General features: G+C 47.2%; 1 protein-coding gene across 3 annotated transcripts in view; it reads right to left on the bottom strand.

Moving 5' to 3' along the window:
• Window positions 1–1,363: 1,363 nt before the first annotated feature.
• Window positions 1,364–13,224, bottom strand: part of grm7 (glutamate metabotropic receptor 7) — a 232,835-nt gene continuing 220,974 nt past the window's right edge. For 2 of the 3 annotated variants that reach the window (XM_084349688.1, XM_084349690.1), the window contains exons 9-10: window positions 9,607–9,853; window positions 1,364–4,548 (exon numbers count right to left, since the gene is read on the bottom strand). In XM_084349688.1, the coding sequence (XP_084205814.1) occupies window positions 4,499–4,548; window positions 9,607–9,853 (297 nt within the window). In that variant the 3' untranslated portion in view covers window positions 1,364–4,498. Of the gene's footprint in view, window positions 4,549–7,818; window positions 7,842–9,606; window positions 9,854–13,224 lie in introns of all 3 variants that reach the window. The other variant, XM_084349689.1, reaches the window with a different exon arrangement.

Consider the following 13,224-nt stretch of genomic DNA (forward strand, 5'->3'; position numbering starts at 1 on the left):
CCACCACATCTTTACACAGACCTGTCTCCATCACATCTGTACACAGACCTGTCTCCATCACATCTATACACAGACCTGTCTCCACCACATCTGTCTCCATCACATCTGTACACAGACCTGTCTCCACCACATCTTTACAGAGACCTGTCTCCATCACATCTATACACTGACCTGTCTCCATCACATCTATACACAGACCTGTCTCCACCACATCTGTACACAGACCTGTCTCCACCACATCTTTACAGAGACCTGTCTCCACCACATCTTTACAGAGACCTGTCTCCATCACATCTTTACACAGACCTGTCTCCATCACATCTATACACTGACCTGTCTCCATCACATCTTTACACAGACCTGTCTCCATCACATCTATACACTGACCTGTCTCCATCACATCTTTACAGAGACCTGTCTCCACTCTCAGATCAAGCTGCTTCACTTGACAGGCAGACTGTGCTCTGAGCCGACAGAGTGGTAAATGGTCAAATGGTAAATGGTCTTGCATTTCTATAGTGCCAACTGCTTATCAGGAGCAATTTAGGGTTCAGTATCTTGCTCAAGGACACTTCGACATGTAGCTGAGGGGAGCTGGGATTCGAACCAGTGACCTTCCGATTACTAGACGACCCGATCTACCTCCTGAGCTACAGCCGCCCCCTAGGACGGCAGCAGGACGAGGAGAGGTGGACTCTGTGTTGATAACATTGATGCTTGGTGCTCACTCAGTCAGAGTTGATGGACAGTGTTTACCAGATTTTAGACTCTAAATATGAAGATGCCGAGCATATTTTCGTCACCATTTCGCTGCTGCAGTTTACATTCACCCCGACACAGATTAAAAAAAATGCAGTGTGTTTATGTGTATTTGTATATAGATAACTGTAGATTTGTTCAATGTTTGTTATACGACTGTTTGTTGTGTAATCACACATAGATCACTGTGTTCCTACTGACGAGTTTAACAAAAGGAACAAGAAAAGTATTCAGTCCTTAAGAAAACTACTTTTTTACTCATGAGTGAGTTACTTGTATTTTGTCATTAACCCGCCGCTGCCTGAGAACATTAAATATAAAGTGCAACTTTGTGCTCTGGACGCCTCTAAGCTGCCATGATGGGCTGATGTTGAGTGTGAGGAGGTCAGACAGACTGAACAGCCCTCCTCCCTTCATGAAACAACGACTTATCTCAATGTGGAGATAACGATTTTTTTTATAATAGGACATCGGCCGGGTGAGTGTGAGTTCTGTGTGCTGTGCATTCAGGATTTGTAGATTTTCTTTTATTGATGATTCAGTGAAAAACAAGCTTGTTAGAATTGAGACCGAGTGGCTCATTTTGTGAAAATCACTCAAGCACTTCAGATATTTTCTCTTTATTCCCAACAGTTTGTTCAGTGCCCATTTTCTCCACAAAGGGAACCATGTTAAATCTCAATTAGAGCAAAGAAAAAGAAAAGGAGACAAGACAAGGTTTTTCAGGCAAATTTCTACAAATCCAAAAAGGTCACACTGACGTCACGGTTCTGATGTGACGAGGAACGAAAGACATTTCTCAAGGCAATTCATGTGAGAAAGACACGAGCACCAAACTGCGTTTCCTCAGGGAATATAATAAAAAAATAACCAAATGTTTTTTTATTTCATGTTGATACATTCTTGGACAACACCACAGAATAGTTGCATGAGTGGCCAAATGTAAATCTCTCCCACAACATTGGCACATAAGCAGCAAGGGCAACATGAATATACCGAGTACAAACAGTAGAAAACATACATGCTTCCTTTTTTTTTTTTTTTTTTACAAGTATTTAGTTTTTTTAAATATATATTCATCTTTTTCTCCATTTCCCGAGTTTCCAGGAAAATAAGAAACCGATCAAAGCCATATTCTGCTGAGTGAGAACGTTTCAGTGGAGAAGAAACAGAAAGGAAATCAAAAACAGTACAGTTCAGAGCAGACAGGTGGATCCACTGAGTCGTGAGGATTTCATTATTTTAAACTTTTTTTTTCAGATTCTGTTTCAACATCGAACATATCAGGCATGCAGTGACAACCTCGACATCAACACCTTCTGTTGGATCAGAAGTCCATGAAATCACCAGCACAAATCCAGTGACGCCTGGACCCAAGTAGGTTCTTTTAAAGTCGGCTACAACACGGTTAGGGTCATCATCGTCATCATCGTCATCATCATCATCATCAGCATCATCATCATACACCTACACAATACTGGAGAAGTCATCATGTATGTGCATGTGGAGAAGGAACACACATGTTGGGATGGGATCGTTCATCATGACCACGAACATTTCAAACAGTTTAAAAAAAAATAACACGCCTGTTTTTTTTCCATTTTATTTAATTTTTTGGCTTTGTGTCCGCGGCTCGCTGAGGAATCTGATTTTTACCACGCTGGATGACTGAAGTGAAGATTTCTGGACTCACAGACAACAAACCTCTGAACAGAAGCAGATCTCTGATGACTTCTTCTCGCTGTCCCGTCTATTTTTTGGGATTTTTCCGTGAAAAGTTCACAGCTCAAATTTTTTATTTATTACATTTCTAAGAAAACTGTGACTTCAGATCTCGTTCCCCGTCAGATGATCAGGACAACAAGTTCTCATGTCCACATTCCTGATCTCAGTTAAAGCTCCTGAAAACTCAAATGTTAAAGGTGGGATGATCAAAAACAGACGACCTGGGAGACTCATCAGTGTTTGTCTCAGCCCACCTTTTAGTTTTTTTCTGTAACAGGTTGGATGCAAAGATACTCTGAAGTCAGGTTACAGGTGCAAGCAGCAGCTCGCCAGCAACAGAAAAACTTGACGTAGGCGCTGCAGACAAACACTTTTTCCTCATCACTTGGAGTAAAGCTCCATGGAAGATAAACTGCATCTGAACTCCTGCATGAAGTCATAACTGTGTCAGAGCTGAACACACACATGAAACACTTATATTAGGCTCAAGACTCGAAGAGAAAAGACTCGTCATGTTGAGTTTTCTTCAGTCGTCTGTACATCAGGTACACACTGCAGACAGGAGCTGCTAACAACTGTAATGGTGCCAGTTTGCCACAATTTACATTATTTTTAAAAAACGTCCTCTTCACTGTATATCCAGCCCAGTCAGCAGAATAAGATGTTCGCAGTTAATCACAGAGGCGTCCAAATGTGTGCGAGTAATAAGCTGCATACTGTGTTAACATTTCAACAAACTGGTCGCATCACGTCTGCGTTCAACGTTTGAAGTTTGACATTTCTGGAAGTTTTTAAGTTGATCTCGGGACATTTTCCAGCTGTGCTTGTGGAGACAAACAGGTATTACAAACACAACTAAATGCTTCCTCAGCAGAACATTAACAGTGTGCTGACGGGAGAACGTCTGGAAATTGAACCTGAAGAAAAACGTAAAGTTTTAACTCATCTGTTTTGTATCTTGCCAACATTTATTCTGGTGTTTGTTTTATCTGCTTTATATCCAAGAATGAACATGTCAGTGACGGACGTGCTGAAATATTAACAACATTTACTGGATCTCAGAATCACAGAGGGTGTTGGGCAGTGTGAGCGGGTCCAGAATCCTGGATTAAATAATCACACTGTCAAGCGCTTTGAGCGGTCAGTAGACTGGACGAGCTCTATAGAAATGCATTTAATTGTGTGACTCATCTGTGTGTTCATGTAGGAGCCTGCAGCTCATCGGATGAAGCTGATTGGACGTCGGGACTTTTCAGTGGCAAAAATCAGACTCCCGGCGGCAGCGTGAGCAAAGCCCTTCAATCTCAAAGTGAAGAATATGGCTTTAATAAAAAACAATGTGCATCCAAGAAGCAAGAGCAGAACAGATTCATCATCAGCGTCATCATCGTCGTCTTTGAAGAAAATAAAACGGAAATCAAACCAACAACCAACCAAAGGAGGCCAACAGATAAGAACGACACACACGTGTGGACAGGAGGCTGAAAAACTTGCAGTTTGGAAGTACAATAAAAGACGAGAGGAGGCGCCGCAGAGACGTCTCGTCCGGCCGAGACGGCTGCTTCGTTTGACATCAACAGCACAGGGAGACGCAGCGCGGAGCCCCGAGAGCTCCGCCCACCGCCCACCGCCCACCGGCTGCAACATGTCCGCCGCTGCAGCCGCTTGTCCTCAGTCCCACCCTCATCATCCTCATCATCATCGTCATCATCTTCACCAACAGAAGGATTATTTTTTATCTTCAACACGTCTTTTTTTTCAACACGTCTTTTGCTTCCTCGCTTCTCTTTGACCGAGTGATTATGCCCAAAGAAAAGTCCCACAATGCTTTGCTTTAGAAGTCTGTGGTGGGCAATGGAGCACATGAGACCAAAGACATTAAATAACAAAAGAAAAATACACATTCTTCTCTTTCTTTCTTTCTTTCTTTCTTTCTTTCTTGATTTGTAGCCAGCAGGGCAGGAGACCAGACATCTCCAGCTATCATCTGTTTCAGTCTGATGGAGGAACGCTGTCAGATCACAAGGTCGTTGTAACTCACACATTTCTTCTTCGCTGCTGGACCTGAGGAGGTAAAGAGGAGGAAGCAGAGGAACACAGCTTCAGTCCTCAGGGCTGTTATTTCAGGTGAAGGTCAACAGTAAGTGTGATGATGGAGGTGAAATGAGAGTTATTGATGAAGGTGAATCACCCTGAAGTTTATAACCCAGGGCCTGAATTATGAACTCTCAGGAGGGAGGATACAGTTTGAGATGACTGACGGAGAATCACCTTCATCTCCTCTTTATAATTCTGTAATATAGCGATGTAATGTTTTCCAGGTGTTGAGAGGTCATAACTCAGAGGCAAAAGCAGCAGCAGCAGAAAAAAAAGCTGAAAGTAACTCAGCAAAGATCCTGAAGTTCAACTTTGGTTTGTTATTTTAATTGTTGGAGAGTCGCCTCCACCTGCTGCACCTGTCTGTGCTGCATACAGGTGCAGCAGTGCAGACTAATAAAGGGCTGAAGGTGATTAAAGATCGGAGGGTGGGTGATTAATAAACAGACTGTCAGCTGATCTCATCAAGCCCCCAAACTCAGAGGTCAGGTTAAAAACTGGGCTGTGGCAGAAAACAACAGAAAAACACTAACTAACACTAAATCTAATCTAAAGTCATCTAATCCCCCAAATACTGAATATTAATTAACTCTATTATTAACTTCTGATATTAATGAGGAGACTCAGGAGGGTTTGGAAGTTTGACAACATCTTTAAAACATTTAGCTGATCGCATTAATCTGAGTCACAACACTCAGACTTTCATTAACATCTGACTCTGTCATCAGTTAACGTCCAGAAACCTGCTTAGAAATGATGGAAACATGTTTTAACTCCTTAAAACTGCAGAACTTCCTGAGAATCAAGTTTTCTTCAGTATCAAAGTGATTCAGTGACAGCTGTCTGTACGCTAACCGCTACCAGGAGCCGCTACCAGGAGCCGCAGACAGGAGCTGCTAACAGGAGCCGCTATCAGGAGCCGCTACCAGGAGCCGCTACCAGGAGCCGCTAACAGGAGCCGCTACAAGGAGCCGCTACCAGGAGCCGCTACCAGGAGCCGCAGACAGGAGCTGCTAACAGGAGCCGCTACCAGGAGCCGCTAACAGGAGCCGCTACAAGGAGCCGCTACCAGGAGCCGCAGACAGGAGCTGCTAACAGGAGCCGCTACCAGGAGCCGCTAACAGGAGCCGCTACAAGGAGCCGCTGACAGGAGCCGCTACAAGGAGCCGCTACAAGGAGCTGCTACCAGGAGCCGCTGACAGGAGCCGCTACCAGGAGCCGCTGACAGGAGCTGCTACCAGGAGCTGCTATCAGGAGCCGCTACCAGGAGCCAACCCTCCCCCCTGCAGTGACGACCACCTCCCTGTCTCCCCCCTGTAGTGACGACCACTTGACCTTCAGGTTCAGACGAATGTGAAGGATGAAGGAGGAAATGGGCCGAGAGCATCATGAACCTCCTGACTGTGTCTTCACAGACGGGTTCTGCTGCTCAGGACCAGTTAGAGGAGGAGGGAGGAGGAGAGAGGAGGAGGGAGGAGGAGAGAGGGGGGAGGAGGAGAGAGGAGGAGGGAGGAGGGGGGAGGAGAGAGGAGAGAGGAGGGAGGAGGGAGGAGGGAGGAGGTGAACTTGAGGCTGAACGAGTGACGGCAGCAGAAAGAGACAAATGCAGAAGGGGGGGTGTGTTTCTGGGCCGGCCCGGCCCGACAGATGGCTGTCGGTCGTCAGGGAGTCGTGACTGAGCTGCAGTCTGCCAACACAGATCCAGTTCTGCTGCGTCTCCTCACCATGAACTGACCCGGGTCCACAGATCTTCTGTTAGTGACATGAAGAACTTCAGTACAAGAACAAGTGCGAACATCTCAGAATGAACGTCAGGTGTCAGGCAGCTAGCAGGCTGCTAACAGCACCACAGCATGACTGAAGGTCCGAGTCCTGTGTGGATACAAGCTCAGTGTCTGGAGGAGATCAACAGCAGATGAATCTCCGGTCAGAGATGTTAAAGCAGAGCAGAGGAGGAGACACAACGAGACGTCAACGAGCTGCAGTCAGAGCAGAGTCACGGACGGGACCATTAACATTCAGCCAGTTTGTGAAGGAAAGTTTTGTTCTCAACACATCAGACTGAATGTCTCCTGACCTGAGGACCATCAGCATCATCTCAACACAACAGACTGAATGTCTCCTGACCTGAGGACCATCAGCATCATCTCAACACAACAGACTGAATGTCTCCTGACCTGAGGACCATCAGCATCATCTCAACACAACAGACTGAATGTCTCCTGACCTGAGGACCATCAGCACCAACTGTGACAGAGCATGAGAACCGATAACGTCCTGAACAGTGATGAGCCGACATCATCACTGGCCACAAGTCTTTACACTTCACTCATAGCCTAGCCAGCTAACACTGCTAATAGCCAGCTAACACTGCTGACAGCTGGCTAACACTGCTAACAGCCGGCTAACACTGCTAACAGCCGGCTAACACTGCTAACAGCCGGCTAATATCTGGCTATCCATGTTAACAGCTGGCGGGATGGCTGTCCCCCCACTTCTTTAAATGCCCCCCGAGGACAAATAAAGTTTTTTTGAACTTGAACTTCTCTCTAGATTTTCATTATTATCACATTGTTAGCAAACCAAAGCTAACTCAATAACGTCTGATTCAAAGACAGTTTGTGTGACGTTAGCAGGAGGGTGTTGGGCTGATAACGACTGCTGAATAGAATAAAGTGAATGAGACAACATTTTATTTGGAGAACGTTATTAGCTGGTGGAGCTCCGACATGCAGGGTCGACACAGAAACATCTCCACAGGTCTGTCCTCCTCAGGTCAGTGCATGTCATACATGAAGGCTCTGCACAGACATCCACACCTCCAGTCTTTTGTGGGCACGTTGTCTGTCCGTCCGTCTAATATTATATAATCCAGATTTAAAGGATTTTCCAGCAGCCACATGCAGTTTATACCCGAGTTCAGGAGCAGAGCAATAAAACCGGAGGTCTCGGGGGTCAAACCCGTCGTTAAAGTGCCCCAAAAACGCCTGCAGGCATAAATCTGCCACTCAAACAGTCATATTATGATCTGCTCATGTAGAAGTTATGAGTCGATTGAAAGGCTGCGATAACGAGCTGTGGAATAATACTGAGCATGCCTGCACCTCCTCCCCCATCCTCCCCCATCCTCCCTCACACTGTACTCCCTTTATCTCGCTCTCTCCTCCTGAAGGAAATGGATCAGGATCAGGATCAGGATCAGGACAGCAAAGCAGAAGAAGATTAATTTGCTCTTACCTCTGATAAATTATGAAATTAGCCTGTCAGGGGGAGAAAAACATTATTTGGTGAGTTGTCCTGAGAGCCTCACTGTGAGGTGGTCACATGATCACATGATCACACCGACACTTAATAACTGCACTTTTATTTAACAGTCACGTTGGAGCTATTTAAAAAAATAAATAAATTACAGCTCTGATTTCCTGTTTAATGTTTGTTATGGAAATGTAGCATGAAGAATAAAAACGATCAGCTCTGAAATGTAACGAGCTTCACAGAGTTAAAGAGGACGTTGACCAGACAGAGAAGAAATGAGGGCAGACAGACAGGAAGTGTGACAAGCTAATAAAAGACGAGATGTTTGAGGATGTTGTTGTTTAACTGAAGGTTCAGGTTTTTCTCGCAAAGCTAATTAGTACGACGTGTCGGCCGGTCCTGTCTGAAGTGTTGTGAGAGGTAAAACATCAAAGAAAGTTTTCATGAATCAATGAAATTACAAAATTGTGACCACAGAGATACGACGCACATTAACGTCTTCTGACACTGATGATGATGGACTGAGACAGAGAACACGACTGAAGCAACGTATTCAGATTGTGTCTCAGATGAAGTCATACGTCTTCTCTCTATAAATAACATGGCACTAATTTAAAGCTCCATCAGGAGACAACACACATCATGATACACTTTATAAATGTCAGGTGACAAAGAAAACATCACAATATTGTTGGACAAACACCTCCATATCAATATCGTGACAATACTGTAGAGGTGACTATTCTTACTTGCATGCTTACTTACATATGAACAATGAGATTTTTGATCAATAATCATCAGTAATGTAGATATAATGATCAATAATCATCAGTAATGTAGATATAATGACTAAAGACAAGTATTAGAACAAGTCTAACACACTTATGACATACCAGCATAAAACTATATCCAACATCTATATATATATGGATTAATGCCCAATCGTAGCTGAGAGTTATATGTTTCCAGTCTTTATGCTAAGCTAAGATAACAAGCTGCTGGCGTTAGCTTACATCACTAGCAGCAGCTAGCAACATCATCAGTAGCTAGCTAGACAGCTGAGCGTGAGATCTGCCTGTAGCTCAGGTAAACGCTAACGTTAGCTAACAGAAATCCAGCCAGCTAACAGTAGTAAGCTGTTAGCTGACCTAGCTAACCTGTAAATACTGGGCTACTTCTGCTACAGCTGTTATACTGTTGGGCTGGAGGTGAAAATCTGACATCGTGGCGGCGCTGATACAGACACACAGAAACAACATGGCGGCTTCCTCAGCTGGATTTAGAGGAATGTGTTCATGAGGCTGATCAGTGACATCATGTAATGATTGATGACATCATGTAATCATCAGGTGCAGTGATGTCATGACTGCAGCATGAGTTTTCATTTCTGGTAAGTATGAACTCTTCTAACTTCTTATTTTAAAGGTTGATTCAGCGTCCAGGAAACCAGAGCTGATTAATCAATAATCATTACTCATTAATCATTACTCATTAATGATTACTCATTAATGATTACTCATTACTCATTAATCTCATCCTTCAAACAGCCGAGCACATTAAGACCCAGTCGGTCCAGGAGGTGAAAACACGGTCCGGTTGGATGAGTAAAATAATAACAAGCTTTATTACGGTTGAGTTATTTCAGGTCCAGTTTCCTGCCTCAGCTGCTTCAGTCTGTGTTCCTGAGGAGCTCTGAGGAGCTCATCAACAGTTATTCTTTCATTCTCACACTCTTCATTAAAACCTGAAGTGGGCCGGGTCAGTACTTACTGTTGGGGTCGACGTTCTCGCACAGCTCCGTCTTGGCCTCTCCGTTGGGTCTGTCGCTGGCCTTGTGGGAGAGCCGGGACGACATGGTGGCGGCTGTGACGACGGCTTTGAAGGAGCGTTTCCTCTTCTGCACGTTGAGCTCCGGGTGGAAGATGATGACGTAGACTTTGGGCATGTAGAGCATCCCGAGGGCCACGGACGCACTCAGGTTCATGGAGATGGTCAGTGTGGTCGTCTGGATGTACAGCTGAGGACACAGAGCGACAGGACAGTCAGCAAGGTAACATGAGCAGCGAGGCTGATGTAGTTGGTTCATGTGTGGCTGTGAAGAGGACGACACAGAGGACCTGAATGAAGACGGGTTATTAAACACAGGAACCGACCTGACGGAGAACACTGAGGGAGGGACAGCGAGGAGAGGAGGGAGGAACAGCGAGGAGAGGAGGGAGGGACAGCGAAGAGAGGAGGGAGGGAGGAACAGCGAGGAGAGGAGGGAGGGAGGAACAGCGAGGAGAGGAGGGAGGGAGGGAGGAACAGCGAGGAGAGGAGGGAGGGAGGGACAGCGAGGAGAGGAGGGAGGGACAGCGAGGAGAGGAGGGCGGAACAGCGAGGAGAGGAAGGACGGACAGCGAGGAGAGGAGGGAGGAACAGCGAGGAGAGGAGGGAGGGACAGCGAGGAGAGGAGGGAGGGAGGGAGGAACAGCGAGGAGAGGAGGGAGGAACAGCGAGGAGAGGAGGGAGGGACAGCGAAGAGAGGAGGGAGGGAGGAACAGCGAGGAGAGGAGGGAGGGACAGCGAGGAGAGGAGGGAGGGAGGAACAGCGAGGAGAGGAGGGAGGGAGGGAGGAACAGTGAGGAGAGGAGGGAGGAACAGCGAGGAGAGGAGGGAGGGACAGCGAAGAGAGGAGGGAGGGAGGAACAGCGAGGAGGGGAGAGGAGGGAGGAACAGCGAGGAGAGGAGGGAGGAACAGCGAGGAGAGGAGGGAGGTAGGAACAGCGAGGAGAGGAGGGAGGGAGGAACAGCGAGGAGAGGAGGGAGGGAGGGACAGTGAGGAGAGGAGGGAGGAACAGCGAGGAGAGGAGAGGAGGGAGGGACAGTGAAGAGAGGAGGGAGGGAGGAACAGCGAGGAGAGGAGGGAGGGAGGAACAGCGAGGAGAGGAGGGAGGTAGGAACAGCGAGGAGAGGAGAGGAGGGAGGGACAGTGAAGAGAGGAGGGAGGGAGGGAGGGAGGGAGGAACAGCGAGGAGAGGAGGGAGGGAGGAACAGCGAGGAGAGGAGGGAGGGAGGGAGGAACAGCGAGGAGAGGAGGGAGGGAGGAACAGCGAGGAGAGGAGAGGAGGGAGGGACAGTGAAGAGAGGAGGGAGGGAGGAACAGCGAGGAGAGGAGGGAGGGAGGGAGGAACAGCGAGGAGAGGAGGGAGGAACAGCGAGGAGAGGAAGGAGGACTACTTTAATCTACAGACTGCTCCTTTAATCTACAGTCAGACTGAGGTCTGTGTTCATTGGCTGGCTGTTGTCACATGTCTCTCATCGTCAAATCATTTGATATCGTGTCTCATCTTCATCGTGAGGAGAGTCTGTGGGTCAAACGGGCCCAGCACGGCGCCGCGGCGTGGGCGCAGACAAAGTCCATTAATTGGACCTCCCTGGGGTCCCTGAACACGGGAGGCCTCATTATGGCTGCGACACATCGCAGCAGTGTGGGAGGAGAAACACTGATGTGGGAAAGTGGGTCAAAGTTGATGTTTATCAGAACTCATCAGAAACAGATTCACATCGACGATCCAGAACAAACAGGTTCTGTTCAGATTCAGCCGTCTCCTCAGTCGCTCCTCCTCCTCCACCAGCCTCCTCTTTGCTTTTGGTCAATTTCAAACAAATAAATTGTGACTGAACAAACAGAAGAGAGGAAGCGCCTGTTTCCTGCAGACACTCGGTGGGTTTCTTTAATTTGGTGACAAACCATGTGATTCTGGAACATGTTCGCTCGCGTCGTCTGTTCTGGGTTTGAATTAGTGTTAAACATCAGAACATATGATCCGACCGGACCAGATATGATGCAGACAGGAAATAAGGAGAACGTTTAAAGGTGAGACGCGACAGAACAGAACGCCTGTAGAAGCTTATGAAAAACACTGCAGCTGATTTAACTCCTGCTGTGACTGTTCACGTTTCCAGCTGACCAGGCTGCAGAGACGTGAAGCAGCTGAACCACAGGGTGAACAGTGGTCTCTGGCTCGGCACCACCGTCCTCTGACATGACAGGACATGATGGGACATGTATTGTAGAAATGTCCGTGTGAGCGTACGACACGTATCTGAGCGTATCAGCAGTCACAGACATGTAAACTGGGCCGATCAGAGCCGCAGCTCTGCAGGGGTCGGTCCAACTGGCCAAACCACCTCCTGATCAGCTCATTGTGATCAATAACTATCCCTCCTCCTGCTGAACTTCTGTCTCTGTCTCACCGTCCTCTGCAGCTCCAGGAAACATACAAATCATTTCACAGCTTCAGAGAGTTTGTACAAGTCTTTACTCTTCATCCTGAAAGAGAAGTTCCGATCACAGGTGTAACAGAACCAGCTGTGTTCTGGTCGCTGCCGTGTGTCGGCTGTGACTGTGGTGTCTGAATGTTTAATGAGGATGATCTGTATTGTTCATCTTGTGTGTCTCTGAACACACCTGTCTCTCTGAACACACCTGTCTCTCTGAGCACACCTGTCTCTCTGAACACACCTGTCTCTCTGTCTCTCTGAACACACCTGTCTCTCTGAACACACCTGTCTCTCTGAGCACACCTGTCTCTCTGAACACACCTGTCTCTCTGTCTCTCTGAACACACCTGCCTCTCTTAACACACCTGTCTCTCTGAACACACCTGTCTCTCTGTCTCTCTGAACACACCTGCGCCTCTGAACACACCTGCCTCTCTTAACACACCTGTCTCTCTGAACACACCTGTCTCTCTGAACACACCTGCGTCTCTGAACACACCTGTCTCTCTGAACACACCTGCCTCTCTTAACACACCTGTCTCTCTGAACACACCTGTCTCTCTGAACACACCTGCCTCTCTTAACACACCTGTCTCTCTGAACACACCTGTCTCTCCGTCTCTCTGAACACACCTGCGTCTCTGAACACACCTGTCTCTCTGTCTCTCTGAACACACCTGTCTCTCTGAACACACCTGTCTCTCTGAACACACCTGCGTCTCTGAACACACCTGCCTCTCTGTCTCTCTGAACACACCTGCGTCTCTGAACACACCTGCCTCTCTGTCTCTCTGAACACACCTGCGTCTCTGAACACACCTGTCTCTCTGAACACACCTGTCTCTCTGAACACACCTGCGTCTCTGAACACACCTGCCTCTCTGTCTCTCTGAACACACCTGCCTCTCTGACAGCGTCAGGATGTCGGAGCAGCAGCTGAAGCTGAGCCTGATTGGATTCTGTGGTTGTACAGTTCGGTGAGTCGCACCTGGATCAGATCCTGGGCTCCACTGGATCCTTGCTCTCCTCTGTTTTATCTCCTTACATCTGTATTTCTGTAAATGTGAAGCCTCTTCACTCTGATCTTCTCAGTTTCACTGTTAATCATCTTGCGTGTCCTCT

The sequence above is a fragment of the Pagrus pagrus genome (genome assembly GCF_965226575.1).
Source record: "Pagrus pagrus genome assembly, chromosome: 3".
In the NCBI taxonomy this organism is placed as follows: domain Eukaryota; kingdom Metazoa; phylum Chordata; class Actinopteri; order Spariformes; family Sparidae; genus Pagrus; species Pagrus pagrus.